The sequence below is a fragment of the Manis pentadactyla genome, chromosome 15 (genome assembly GCF_030020395.1).
Source record: "Manis pentadactyla isolate mManPen7 chromosome 15, mManPen7.hap1, whole genome shotgun sequence".
Classification (NCBI taxonomy): domain Eukaryota; kingdom Metazoa; phylum Chordata; class Mammalia; order Pholidota; family Manidae; genus Manis; species Manis pentadactyla.
In genome coordinates, this window is record NC_080033.1 from 22,669,467 (window position 1) to 22,682,959 (window position 13,493).

Below are 13,493 nucleotides of genomic sequence, written 5' to 3' on the forward strand. Positions count from 1 at the left end.
GCCTCAGACCCTAATTAATGGGCCCCAAAGTGGAAGGAAAAGGCAGTTGCAGACACCTCCTGGCCCTGGGACACTACTGAAACGCTGGCCTGGGAAGGAGTCCGGGTAGACACCAGGGACTCCCCATCAGCCTCCTCACTTACTTCCGTTAGAGTGGGGACCTCGAGGCCCTTTCCTCTGCAAATCCCAGTGCCCAGCCAGGCTGGGCTTAAGTAAATATGTCTAAAATAAAAGTGAAAGAGGAAAAGGGCCCTTAGCAGCAAAAGCCCAGCTTCCGACCTGTGGTCTCCCTGTTCCCCAGGAAAGGACAAGGCCCACACATATTTTGCAAGCCCTATATAACATATGTAACATGCTTGATGAGAAGACTTGGTTTAAGCCCAGAAATTCTTTAATTACTACTGCCACTTTGGGCTGGGTTCTGGGAAGGAGCTAATTTAAAGCAGCAATCACTGGACCTGAAATATTACCAAGGTAATCTCATTATTTGATTATGGTCATGGGTAGGGGGTCACAATAGCTGGTTTTGCTAAGTTCCTGCTGGAATGGCAATTTCTCACTCATTTCTGTGGCCAATAACCACAGACAGTTCCCGCCGTGGTGCCGAAGTCACCTGCCCCAGCCTGGCCTTGACTGTCCTGCACCTGCTCCTGGCAGGTGTGAGGGTCAGTATGCACTCAAAGCAGGCAGCCCCAGCTTCAGTGGCTAGCATTACCCATGCAAGCTGTGAGCACAAGGCACACACACACCTCTCATGGTTGTGCACTCACATCCTTGTAGATGTGATCGTGATGACAGCCAGACAGACACACACTTTCACAGGGCTCCCCGTCCCTCCCCAGCACATACATGTATGAATAGACCAGAACATGTCTGCAATGCACAGGGCTGAAGCACACCCCAGACATCAGCATGGCAGTGCCGTGCAGGCCCCCTGGCTGGTCCTCCAATGCTGCGTGCTCAGAGCAGTCCCAGCTCTGAGGGGCTATCAGAGTCACCAATATGACACCGTGTCTTTGGGATCAAAAGACTTGGGTTCTAGATTAGGCACTGCCACTTCCCATCTGTATAACCCTGGACAAGTGACTTAGCTGCTCTGTGCCTCAGTTTCCACACATGTAAAGTGGAAATGGGGTGCTGTGAGGCTCAGTGAGAGAATATTTGGAAAGCACATATTCCAAATATGTAGTGCCTGGTACATCTGGGCACTCAGTGCTCAGACCAAGCCCTTCAGTGCCACCTCCCTGGATGCTGTTGGGACTCTCCAGTCTCACTCACAGCCCCAGTGGCCTTGTCCCTGATGTGCGGGCAGCAGGGAAGGGAGAGTCTCTAAACTGTCCCTTGCTGGACCAGACCTGGTCCCTCTCCAGGAGACCCTTGACAGCTGTGACACCACAGACAGTATCCTAGGTGGGGTAGAAAGAAGCTCAGTGTACCTGGCCTAGCCACACCCCCATCACTGTGGGAAACAGGAACTTCTTTTCCATTTAACCACCTTGACCAGCACACACACACACACACACACACACACACACACACGTCACCCACAGCCCACTCCCCAGCCCAGCAAAAGGTCCACTCTTGCTGGAAGGTTTGTCCAGAAATGATTCTTCCTTCACTTATAGCAACAAAAACTTGCGGGTGGGAGCAAATATTTGTATATTACATGTACCTCTGTGTAAATGAAGGACAGTTTTTACTGTGTGCCCTCCCCAGACCCCCGCTCCCTGGCCCTGGCCTCCCCCACCCCTCTGCTGAACAGTCACCTTCTGAACCCTCAGGCCTCATGCTGGAATGGGGCACAGTCATCTGGCAGGGCTTCTGGACCCTGAAACAGACAGGGGCTCCTGGGGGCTCAGGAGGCCATTGTTGGTCAGCAGGCATCCAGAGAAGCTCTGCCCATGATTCGTTTGGTGTATGATTTGATGGGAGTCCTGCCAGGGTTGGAAAGAGCTAGGAGTCCCCTCCCCACCAGGAAGACCCGCTATGTCTCTGCCCTAGGGTCAGGGAGGTGGCAGAGTTGCACAGGGAGGGTCCGGGTCTCATCCTGGGGGAGGTTTGGGAAGACCCTCTCCTTCCAGCCCATCCAACCAATAGGAGGTGCCAAGCGTGACCTGTCATCCAACTCTGAAAAACATCTAAAATTTGAGCTGCTGCTTAATAGTCATGGCTGGAGCGGGGGTGCCTGCTGGATGCCCCGCCCCGCCCCATGTCCTGTGTTCCCCCCTCCCTGGCAGCTCTGCCCAGATGCATTTTCTGAAGGAAAGTCCACATGGTTTTCATTGATGTCCCCCCTCATCTTTTCCTCTCCCTTATCCCCCTCCCCCTCAGGGCAAGCCAGACTCTGAGTGCAAGGATCGAAGGCACTCACAAATGTTTGTAGGCTTTTGGGGAGGTTGGGTGGGGGCCCCAGACTCCCTCCAGGCTGCATTTTCTTCCCAGGGTGAAGTACATTTGGACACACAATAAAATGTGGCAGGGGGTTCAGCCATCATCTCCTCAGTCCAACCCAGGCTGGGAACCACCTGCGCTGGGAACCACTGGCCAGGGACTGGACTCATGGCCTGCTTTGCAGACAACCAAGCTGAGGGGGTGGGGGACAACTTCCTATGAGTGGCTTTTAGGAATTCTGAGACCTGGAAAATGTCATGTCCGGGCCTTAGGGCTCAGTGAGAGGCAGCCCTCGGCTTCCTGCCTAGACTCCAGACCTTGAGAATGGGGAGAACCCCAGGTCCTTACCCCTCCTTCAGGGGCCAGCAGGGGGTGCAGGGGCTCCTAAGTAGCAGCCATCAGGGCTAACAGAACCCATTAAAGTTCGACTATTTTTCCTACACAAATACAAATTTTTAAATGAGAGAATTGTCCATTGGAATCAGAATTCCATCATGATTTATGTCAAAATTGTAGAGCTATCAGAAGATTGGAGACTGATGAAAATTAGGCTTGTGGTGGAGTAATGATTGTGCATTGAGCATTGAGTCCCCTATACAGAATTTTATTGTTGTTAACAACCATTTGATCAATAAATATGAGAGATGTCCTCTTAAAAAAAAAAAATTGTAGAGCTATAAACCCCAGGAATAAGCTTTATGATGAGAACATCAACAGATACATAACGGTGAGCTTCTGGCTTAAACAGGATCTGACTTGGCGCCCAACTTCCTGCATACATTTAGGAGAAGACCCACTCTGACCCTAAAGCCATATGAGACAGGGGGGAGCCACCGCCCCCAATCCCCCGGGGCTGGTGGGTGGGGCCCAGCTGAGCGCCCCACCAGGGCCTGGCCTGAGGCACAAAGGGCCTGATGGGCCCACTGCGCTGGGGACCTGCCTCAGCACGCTGCCGTTGTCATAACTACCACCATGACCTTTTCAGGGTATAAAAAAAACAAGAATCACCCAGTGGCCTTGGAGGACAGCAGCCGTAGCAACGGCTCTGTCCTGGACCTGCTCTGGCACACAGCCACTTCTCTGCTGCCACGTCAGCAACTTGGGGCTTGAGGAAGGTTAGGGGGGCCTTGAGAGAACATGTTACGACCCCACTGGACCCTGATGCTGGCAGAGAGGGCCTTGTCCTTATTCACTGTATGTCCTGAGCCCCCCGATTCCCCGAGTCCCCCTCCCATACCCCTGTGACTGCAGACAAAGCGGGGCTGAGGAGGGAGGCAAGCAGGCCAAAGAGGTCACCCCCAGAGCCCCGGGCCACTTCGATATTGGGGTGTCCCACCCTCTCCTTTCCCTGGCAGATCTCCTGGGCCGAGTGGGGGGGCTTGGCTCTAATGTCAGGTGACCCCCACTGAAGCTGCCTGGTTGGTGAATGGGGACACAGGTGGGGGAGGTATGGGGCACATGGGAAGGGATAGGAAGTTCCTGACACCTGGTTCAAGTCCTTATGGGGCCCAACACCAGCCTGATCATGGTGTCCCAGACCAGGTATAATTCTGGGGTATCACACACAGATCTTAACCAGCTCCTCTGGGTCCCTTGAATTCATCCCAGACCAGGCAGGGTGGGAAAGGGGCCACCACACATCTGAGCCCTGCTCTGGGCCTGCCAAGTCATGACTCAGGTCACAGGTGAACAGAGCCTGACCCCCCCCTCCCCGTGGGGGCCTGGGGGAACAATAGGCTGCTGTGGAGACAACCTGAAACCGGGGCTTCCTGGGGTGGCGTGAGCATCGGAGCAGCCAGACCCACTCAGCCCTGCCCAGGCTCGGACACAATGGTAGACCCAATTTTCCAGCTGGACTGTAATTTCAGAAGGTGCCCTTGTGTGGGCTTGATGAACAAAACCCTCCAGAGGAGGCCTGGGGCTGGGGTCAGGGAGTTGGACTGCCACTGAAATCTGTTGGGTGTCGGCAAGAAATGTCCTTTGAGAAAAATGGTAGCAAAACATCACAAAATACAAGAAATGCAGACATTGACATTAGCTAGTGGCAACAGGCAAGGAGGGCAGAAGGAGCCAAGGAAGGGCTTTGCAATCAGACAAATCTGGGTTCGAATCCTGGCTCGGGCCCCACTGGCTGTTGGACTTCAGGCAACCAAGTTAGCCTCTCTGGGTCTAAGCTGAGGACAGGGAAGCCTGCTTCATGGGGTGAAAGATGGTCAAATGAAGAGGCTCAGGACAGCACGGCGCCAAGAAAACGATAATTACTACACTGGTTCATGCACACTGAAGCTTAGTTACATTGTTTCTTTAAAAAAGCATCATCACACATGTGTGGGCAGCTCTGTGGTTTTCAAAACGGTCCGTTTCTTCATTAGATCCACCAATGATCCTGCTTTCTGTTTTCAGCATTTTACTTTTGTTCCTTTAAAACGTACATACATATGTCTTGGTCTTGCTTTTATTGGCTACGACAGTCCCCATTTTCTGTTCTGCTCTCCTTTTTAATTTCCCCACCCCTAGGAACCTTTAGCATAACGATTCTGGGACCGTTTTCTATTAATATCAATTTTCGGGTTACAGCAATATGATGTCTGTTTCCTAATTTAATTAGGTGATTCCTGTTATTAGTTCCTACATGCTCATTATTTTTCATTCAGCCTATTTTAACACACCAAAGGAAAGCAAGGCTCTGGCTAGAGACCCCCAAGGCGCCTTCTGCAGGGAGGACGGAAATGCTCCTCCGCCTGCAGGAGGGTGGAGGCAGCCGGGAAAGCGAGGCCACAGCAGATGCCAGGGAGCTGCCACTCGGAATGGCCTGGTCTCAGGTGAGAAAAACTCCCACTACAGAGACAGGGCCCACAGTGGGCACTCCTGAGGTCAGAGCCTCCCAGGGAGGGCAGCAGTGAGGCTCTTTGAGGCCCCAGCCCCAAAGCCAGCTCCAGAGAAGGCTCCAAAGCCAGCACCGCAGTGCCCACCAACCCCACGGGGCTCCAGAGCCCACACTTGGGGGTTGTGTGTTCCGACACTGCCCCCTTTCTGGGTACTCATTGGCTGGTGGCCATGTGGGGGCCCCATGTCTGCCCCCTCCATTAGTACTGCCCTCTGCACAACTCTGGGGACACCCTTCACCTCGCAGTCTAGTGCAGTCGGTGCTACCCTGGTATTAGCCTGGAACACTGAGCGTGGTGCCCCCAAAATGTGCAAGCCCTGCCTCACTGTCCCACCCACTGGGGTGGAGCTGAGCCATCATGCCTCTGGGCCCCAGCTACACCCTGTCTCCAACCCTCCAGCTGTCCACAGTGAGCCCACCAGTTTTCTTCCCTCCGCCCGTACAGCGATGACTGGGCAGGCCACCCCATGGCACCAGAAAGAACCCCACAAAGCCTCTCTGGAGTTTATAAGGGAAAGGGGAGCAGGAAGCCTGAGCACCATGCTGGGAAGCCCTATTACAAGGGTCCTGACCCACTGCCCTGACACGGATGGCCGGTGCATCCTGTGGCGAGGGGCGGGCACTCCAGAGAACTGAAGGCGCGGTGCACGGTTTACCCAGAGAGAAACTTCCTTGCTGGGGCCACAAATGGGTGAGGTGAGGGAGGGAGAGGCGATCTTCATGAGCCTTGGGCGGTGTTTGGTAAGAGAGTTTGAACACGCTGCAGGTGCACTGTTTAGAAACACTGGGTTCTGGGAGTCCCAGCCCTGCTGATTTTGCAATGATATATTGCCAGCTACTTAACAGGATGGATCACTGCAATTACATGTCACTTCTGATATTCACAGTCACAACAAGGATGTGTCAGCCTCACAAAGTTCGTAGGAAATATATATGATGTTCTGCATGCCGTTAGAAACAGACTTGAGAGGATTCCAATAACATCCACCTGCCTGGGGAAAGCAGACGGCTCCATGGGAACTGGAGGGGCTGGCGCCCCAGGCCCAGGAAGAGCATGGGCTTGGACACCCCAGCTCTAGCCACTTCCTCCCATAGCCTTGGCCCACCTGGGGCTTTTGGCCTGGTGGTGTGTCTCAGGCTCCAGGGGGAACCCCTGGACAAAGACAGCCACGGTAGAAACAAGACAAACAAGATAAGTGTAGACCTCAGTACTGGCCCAGGTGGGGCCACGTGCCCCTGCTAACTGTGGGCCTGGGGTGAGGGCCACACGTTCTCCAGCCCACACAGCCCTGCCTCCAGGGGACAAAAGCAGGAGCCCTGGAGTCAGTCTGGCCCCGGGCTAGCAGTACTCTGGCTCTACGCATCCCCAGCTCGAGATGCTGGGCAAGACGCTCACTGGCACACACGCTGGAGAGAGGCACCAGGCTCCAAGAGGGTATCACCAAGCCCACTTCCCTGTTTTCTTCTGGAGGTTAGCACCTGGTCACCTCCTGTGCACTATGGGTGGCAAACAAGCAACCCATAGCTCCCCTCCTCCAGGAAGTCCTCCTGGCTCCTCCAGCCAGGCCCTGGCCTTGAGTGTGTGCGAGTGCAGGAGTTAGTGTATGGAGGAGGTGTGGGGAAGGGTGGGGGCTTTGTGCTGCTCTCACCTATTCTCACCAGCTGCGAATCTGGAGCCCTGGGTGGAGGAGTAATAGGGTGACTCCACACACACCCAGCACCTAAGATGTCATCTGCCCAAAACAGAACAGGTGGTCTCCAGGCTCCACCCTGACTGGTGCTCACACTGCTCTCTGCCTGATGAGGGTGGCCGGGAGCCCAAGTCGGAAGCCCTGAGCCGGAGCCACCTGAACAGAGACAGCTGCCCTCTGCACCATCCTCATTTCCCGAGTCCTGTGGTTGCTTTGTGGCTCTGCCCCAGAACCCCTGATGCTCCTGAGGCCCTGCCCCCACCTGCCCGAGGCCCTGCCATCTCTCCCTGCACCTCTCAACACCCTCCCAGCTGCTCACCCTGTGCTTGCTGCCTCCTGCCTGGCTCTGGCCCGCAGGCCCCACTACACGTGAGCGTTCTCACGGCCACTCCCCACCTCAGAGTCCCCAGAGCTCCCCTGGCTTTTGGCGAAGGCTCCCTCTTCCATGGTGCTCCAAGGGCACATGGGCTTGGGCCTGGCGTGCGTGCAGCTCGTGTCTAGATCCATGGGTCACACGGCAGCCCCTAATCCACTGGGACTTCTCCCCAGGCCACATTCTCTCCTGCCTCCAAACCGTGCTCTGCTCTCTGCCCAAGCTCTGCTCTGGGTCCAGACTGGGCGATAGTGAGCATCACAGCTGTAGGGAAGGCAGCAGGTGCCGTGGGCAGCAGCCAGCTGCCTGAGGACAAAGCCCAGCCCTGACGCCCAAAGCTGTGCAGCCTTGGGCACAGCTCTGAACCCTTCTCACCTAGGTAGTTTTATCTGTTAAATGGTGTAACAGTACTCAGCTCGTGGGGTTTGAAAGTATTAAATGAGTAGTAAATATATGCACACTGCTTGTCAGAGCACCTGGTTACCACGCATGAGTGGGAGTCTTAGACAGTATCAGTAGCACTGTGGTATGTCTACCCTAGTGAGTGGTCAGCACCTTGTCTATGAAGCGGAATAATTATTTAAAGAATTACATGCATTAAAACATGTAAGGTGCTTGGCACAAAACTTGGCATATAGCAAATGCCAGATCAATGTTTGTTATTATTATTATCCTCGGAGGCTCTTGTGCCCTGGAAAGAATGCCGCAGGGCATTCTATAAACCAAGAAATCAGTCAGGGGCTGTTCAGTCCCTTTGTCTACATGAGGGGCCGCTGAACAGGAGACCCTGGTGTCACGGTGGCTACCTTCCCCCCTCGATACGCCAGCACCGCCACCCACAACTCCATGGCTGCTTTAAGAAAACTTACTCTGGAAGCCAAACATAAAAAACAAAACAAAACAAAACTATCATGTGCTAGCAACAGAATCTGTATCATAAAGTTACATTTTTTATATATCAATGAATAAACCAATCAATCCACCATCACTTTGGCTTCATGGGTCACTAATAACAACTTGCCTGAACCCATTAAAACAAAATCCATCCCACTTAAAGGAATGAAGAAGGAATGACAACATTTGAACATTATGTCGTGCAGCCCCAAATGAATGGATGGATCCATGCACCACCATTGATCATTGGTAGCTAACTAACATTACAAGAGACAGCTGGGCAGATGTGCACCTCCTGATGAAGGATACAGGACCACATGTGAATTCTTGCCGAAAAAAAAGGAGGAAAAAACCCTAAACCTGCATCTGATTAAACTGCTAGATTGGTTTAATTTATAGGGGATACAAAGAACAGAAAACAATATTCAACTCTACCGAATGAGCACAATCAGCAAACATCCCAACTGTGGGAGACTCTGCAGGCCTGTGACCCAGTTTCCTTCAATAAATAGCAAGAGAAAAATAAAGATGGAGAGGGAATCTTACAGACTGAAAGAGACTTCAAAGACTCATCCACCAACTGCAATGTCTGGCCTTACCTGGATACTGGATAAAACAAACTGGAAGTAAATGTATTTATAATATTTGTGAGACAACTGGAAATTTGAAACACTGGATACTTGATATTCAAGAATATTTGGATGTTTAAAAAAAGAGTGCTTAACTCTTCAGTTGAGAAATATATTGAAATATTTATCACTGAATTGATATGATGTCTGGCTTATGTTTCCAAATCGGACAGAAGGTGTGGGTAGGGCTGGCCTGAGCATGCTGGGTGCTGGGTGCATGGGGTGGGTCATTGTACTATTCTAATCTATTTCTGTGTGAGTTCCAAACTCTCCACAATTAAAGGTTCATTAGGAAAGGCCACTCATAAAAACTCAGTTTTCCCAGCCCCATGTGTGGTCTGTCTTTTGCACCCCTCAGGGCCATCATGTTAGATGGGTTATTCCTGTTGGGCTTCCTCTCCATGTCTCCCTCTTAAGAAAGCAGCATGTCTAGTCTTCTGGGTCAAGAAGTGAGTTTTCTGAGTCCTCGGGGCCTGGCAGTACTGCAGACTGGAAAATAACTGGATAAGTGAATTGTCTGATACACAGGAAAATCTAATATTAGAACAAAGGTAGATTAACTGGCAGTAATTCACATTTCAAAAGGTAATTTAAAATACAGCAAACATTTTTTAAAAAGTGGTTTAATTTACAAAAGTTGGCAACCTCAGAAGATTCCATCTAATGCAGGAGCCAGGTGAGGTATGCTGACTGGTCTGTGACAAGTTCAGGGGCTGTAACACCTGCATGGGAGAAATCGGAACCACGCTCCAACCCTGAGGGAGCACAGGTGACTAAAGGCTCCCACCCCAATTTTCAAACTTGTTTCTGGGTCTTCACCTGCCCACCGCCCCCTACCACTGTGGTCCATGCCACCAACAGTGGATCCCAGACACTCCGTTCCCAGGGAAGTTCCTACTGCGAGGAAGGCCAGAGCAGCCTGTGGAATTTCCTCTGTAGCCAGCCTCCCCTGTAGCCTTGCCCAATCTGGATGGCAGCACAGCCTCCCAAGGGTGTACCTCCCACGGGCAGAAATCCTTAGGGAGAAGGTTTATCCAGGGCCCTTGGGGCCACCCACCCACGCAACTGGATACGTACACTTTGTAAGCACTGGTTTCCAACAGATAAATGTAATCAAGGTTTATACGCTCAGAGAAGCCAACAGGATGGGATTGTTTCACTTGAAAGATCAGAAGAAAATTGTAACTAATGTTGTGGAAAATTACTTTGATATTGCTTTCTTGGTACCGAATCACAATTAGGCTGCTGTGAGAAGTACAGGGAAAGAATAAATGAACAGTAACAAATCAACACAAACAGCCTGTGTCACGAACACTTTGCTCAGGAAAAGTAACATAAGCATTACTTAAAGTTTTATGACTGTGTTTGATGTGATTTACCTAGAAAGTCAAGGTTGCCCATCACCTGGCATGTGGTGAGGGTGGTCCAGGAACATTTACAGTCAAAGAACATGGCTCAAGTCTCAAGCATGCTCCCTACCTGGGTCTGCCAGGCCCATGCCATCCCCGCTACAGGGGGATGCTCACTTCAGTTTCATGCCATCTTACACAGCCTGCCAGCCTGAAGCTCTGAGCTCCTCACCCAGCTCATCACTCCACCCCAGAAATCCCCACCGTCCAGTGGGTCCCTGCCCCACTCGAAATCAAGAAGATCCTCATGCACTGGGGTGGCTGTGCAGGGCAATGCTGGCCGGCGGGAAGGGCAGGAACCTACTGCCCAGGGAGGACACAAGGAAAAGTAGTCTGCTTTGCCAGCTCCCAGCCCCACCCAGGAATACTGCGCCTGTCCCTGCAGTGTGCCATGGATAGGTGCATGGCCCCGTCCTAGGCGGACACCGGACACACCCAGGCCTTCTTCCCAGGCTCGTCCCACACAGAACACAGACACTGAACACGAGAACCCTCTCTCCATGTGTGTGCCCCAACCACACACACTCACTGAGACATGCACCGAGGAGATGTGGGTCACCCCAAGGATACGGCATCTACCTAGGCTGTTTGAGGGCTGCCCAGAGAATGCACAACTGTGGGCACTAGCCTTTAGTCTGCCTGAGGGCACTGCCCCCTGGGGCCAGTTCTGCTGACACAGTGTTGTCAGCCATTCTAAGGCTCACGTGAGGCTGTAAAGTCCCTGCAGAGGAGCCAGCTTAGTCACATATCCTTGCTTCTTCAGAAGCCAGGGAGCAGCCAGACCTACTTTTGACAGCCAGCAGCTGGGAGGGTCTGGTCCAGGTGTGAGTCAGCACCAGTGACTCACCCACTGTCTCTGGGTCCACTGCCTCTCACTGCCTCTCAGTGGTGAAAGGATTGACCCATTCGTCTCCCCGACCAGGGCTTCTGGAAGCAGCTGTCAGGCCCAGGCCCAGCCCTAGCCTGCCCCTGCTCCTCTGCCTTTCCACCTGCTGCCATCAGCTCTCAGTCTGTGCTTAGGGTGGGTGCAGAGCTTCCCTGAGAGTGTGGGCCAGCCAGAGCTGGGGGACGGGGCTGCAGGCCTGGTGATCCTGCACCCGCTCCCCAACCCTGCCCTCCTGGTGCCATGGGCTGCAGGCAGGGATGGCGCTGGAACTCTCAGGCTCCATTCCTCTTCATTGCCTGTGTCCTCACATGGGAGTGTCCTCACAGGTCTTCCCCCGACAGGCCCCCAAGAGCCCTGCTGAGGGATGCCGGGGCTGGGCACCGATGCTTTCCTCTGGTCTTGGCCCCAGGCTCGCTGCCCTCCAATCTGCCGGGCTTTCTGGGGCAGGGGCTGTGTTTAGCAGCAGGCGCCTTGCCCGAGATCCCCTCTCAACAATCCATCTGCCCGAGGCTCCAAACCGTCCTTCCTGCCCTCCTCCCTCTGCCACCCCCACACTGGCGCAGGGCAGTGCTCGAGGGAGGCTGAGGCTGTCCCTAGCAGACTCTGAGAAGCAGAAAGAGCGCTCCCTTCCAGTGGGTCACAAGGGACAGGGGGGTGGGAGGCAGCAGCACGGGGGATGGGCAGAATCTCAGCTTCACAAACCAGGAGGTATCCTGACCCCGCTGCCCAGGCTGGAGGGCCTGGCCAAGAAACAGAGTCTCACTTGGGGAAATGGGTCAAAGAGAGGTTGTCCACTCTCTGATGTCCCAGACCATGTGGAAGAGATCCTGAGAAGTAGCAGAATGCTCCTTAAATCTGAGTTTCACCAAAGGCAACAACTGGTTGAGGCAGGCAGCCTGGCCACCACTCCCAAGAGGTGTTCTGACATTACACATAGTGTTCCCACACTGCAGCTGATGCCTGTCAGGAGGAGGCCAGGACTCCTCCTCTGCCTAAAGGGGGTCTTGGCACAGACTTGGCACCGGGCAGCTATGAGGGCTGCACTGCAGGCGGATGGGGCAAGCAGGTGGTGGGACCAAGTGCAAGGGCTCACCTGGCACCTGCCGGGGGGCGAGCTCCGTGGGGTCCTGCAGGCTTATGAAGAGGAGGAGGCCTGCGGCTCCAAACAGCAGGATGGATGAGAACATGCAGGCCAGCCGCATCCTTCCAGCTCGTGGGGTCATCCGGGGCTTGCTCCGGGGTCACCTCTTGGGTGTGGGAGGTACGTTCTTCCCTCATCATCCACGCCAGGTATCCATCAGGCCACAGTCTATGGGGCAGACGGGGAGAAAGACGGTCCATCACTGGGTCACAGGGCATCCAGGGCAGGTTGCGGCTCCAGTCACAGTATGTGATTTCTGGATCCTGCCACCCTTTGGAACTTACTCAGGTGTGTCTCTTCTACCTTCTCAAGCCCAACAAGGCTGAGGGAAGTCCAGTCATCTGCTGTGGCTGGGACTCTGGCTTCCCACCCCACCAGGGTCTCCTGTATCGGCACCCCCAGAAAAACAACAGAGAGAGACACATTCTCTGGCCTCTGCTGGGGGGGTGCGTCCAGGGTGGAGCCCTGAGACCCACAGCCGGTTTCAGAGGATACTTCCCTGCACTGTCTAGGCAGTGGGGGTGGGAGGGCAGAGTCTAGGTACATGTAGGAATCCAGGTTCTTATCCCTTGCAACTGGCCCAGTGGTCAAAGAAGCTCTTGGATGTCCTGCCCCGGTTCCTCTCTGCAGGATGCTGGGACAAGAGTCTCCATGGAGCAGGAGGTGTGAAGGAGCCTCCCAGGCCCAGAGGATGTCACCCACCCGGCTATTCACCCCAGCAGCCAGAGTGGCCTCTCCCTGACAAATGGGCTGGTGGGACCAAGACCCCACAGCATAGTCACATCAATGGGAGCTGGGGCTCTGGCCAGATCACAGTTGTCCCCACTCTCAAGGTGCAGGGCAGCCAGACCCACATCTGACAGATCCCAGGCTCAGAGGCTCAGAGGTGGGCACCAATATCCCTGGTATTCCTGTGGACGGACATCTGCTGCTCTGGCCACACAGATTCAGAGATGCCCAGGTGACTTGTTCTTCACCCTGCTTCCTCCAGAGAGAAAGGGTGCAGAAAGATATTGCAAACACCCCAGTACCAACCAGTGGCCCCAGGTGGGGCACGTTGTGAGTCAAGAGAGGGACCCAAGGAAGGATATAGGTTCCTGCAGTGGGCTGGGGTGTGGGTGGCTGCTGAAGAGGGCTCTGCACGGGAAGCCGTGCTAGATGGGCAGCTTTTGCAGGACATCCCCTCTGGAGG

At 53.9% G+C, this 13,493-nt stretch overlaps 1 protein-coding gene across 2 annotated transcripts in view; it reads right to left on the reverse strand.

Moving 5' to 3' along the window:
* CHST8 (carbohydrate sulfotransferase 8) overlaps window positions 1-13,493 on the reverse strand; it is a 113,830-nt gene that overhangs the window by 46,820 nt on the left and 53,517 nt on the right. For both annotated transcript variants that reach the window (XM_057492948.1, XM_057492949.1), the window contains exon 2: window positions 12,254-12,469. In XM_057492948.1, coding sequence (XP_057348931.1) covers window positions 12,254-12,383 — 130 coding nt within the window. In that variant the 5' untranslated portion in view covers window positions 12,384-12,469. The remainder of the gene's footprint in view (window positions 1-12,253; window positions 12,470-13,493) is intronic.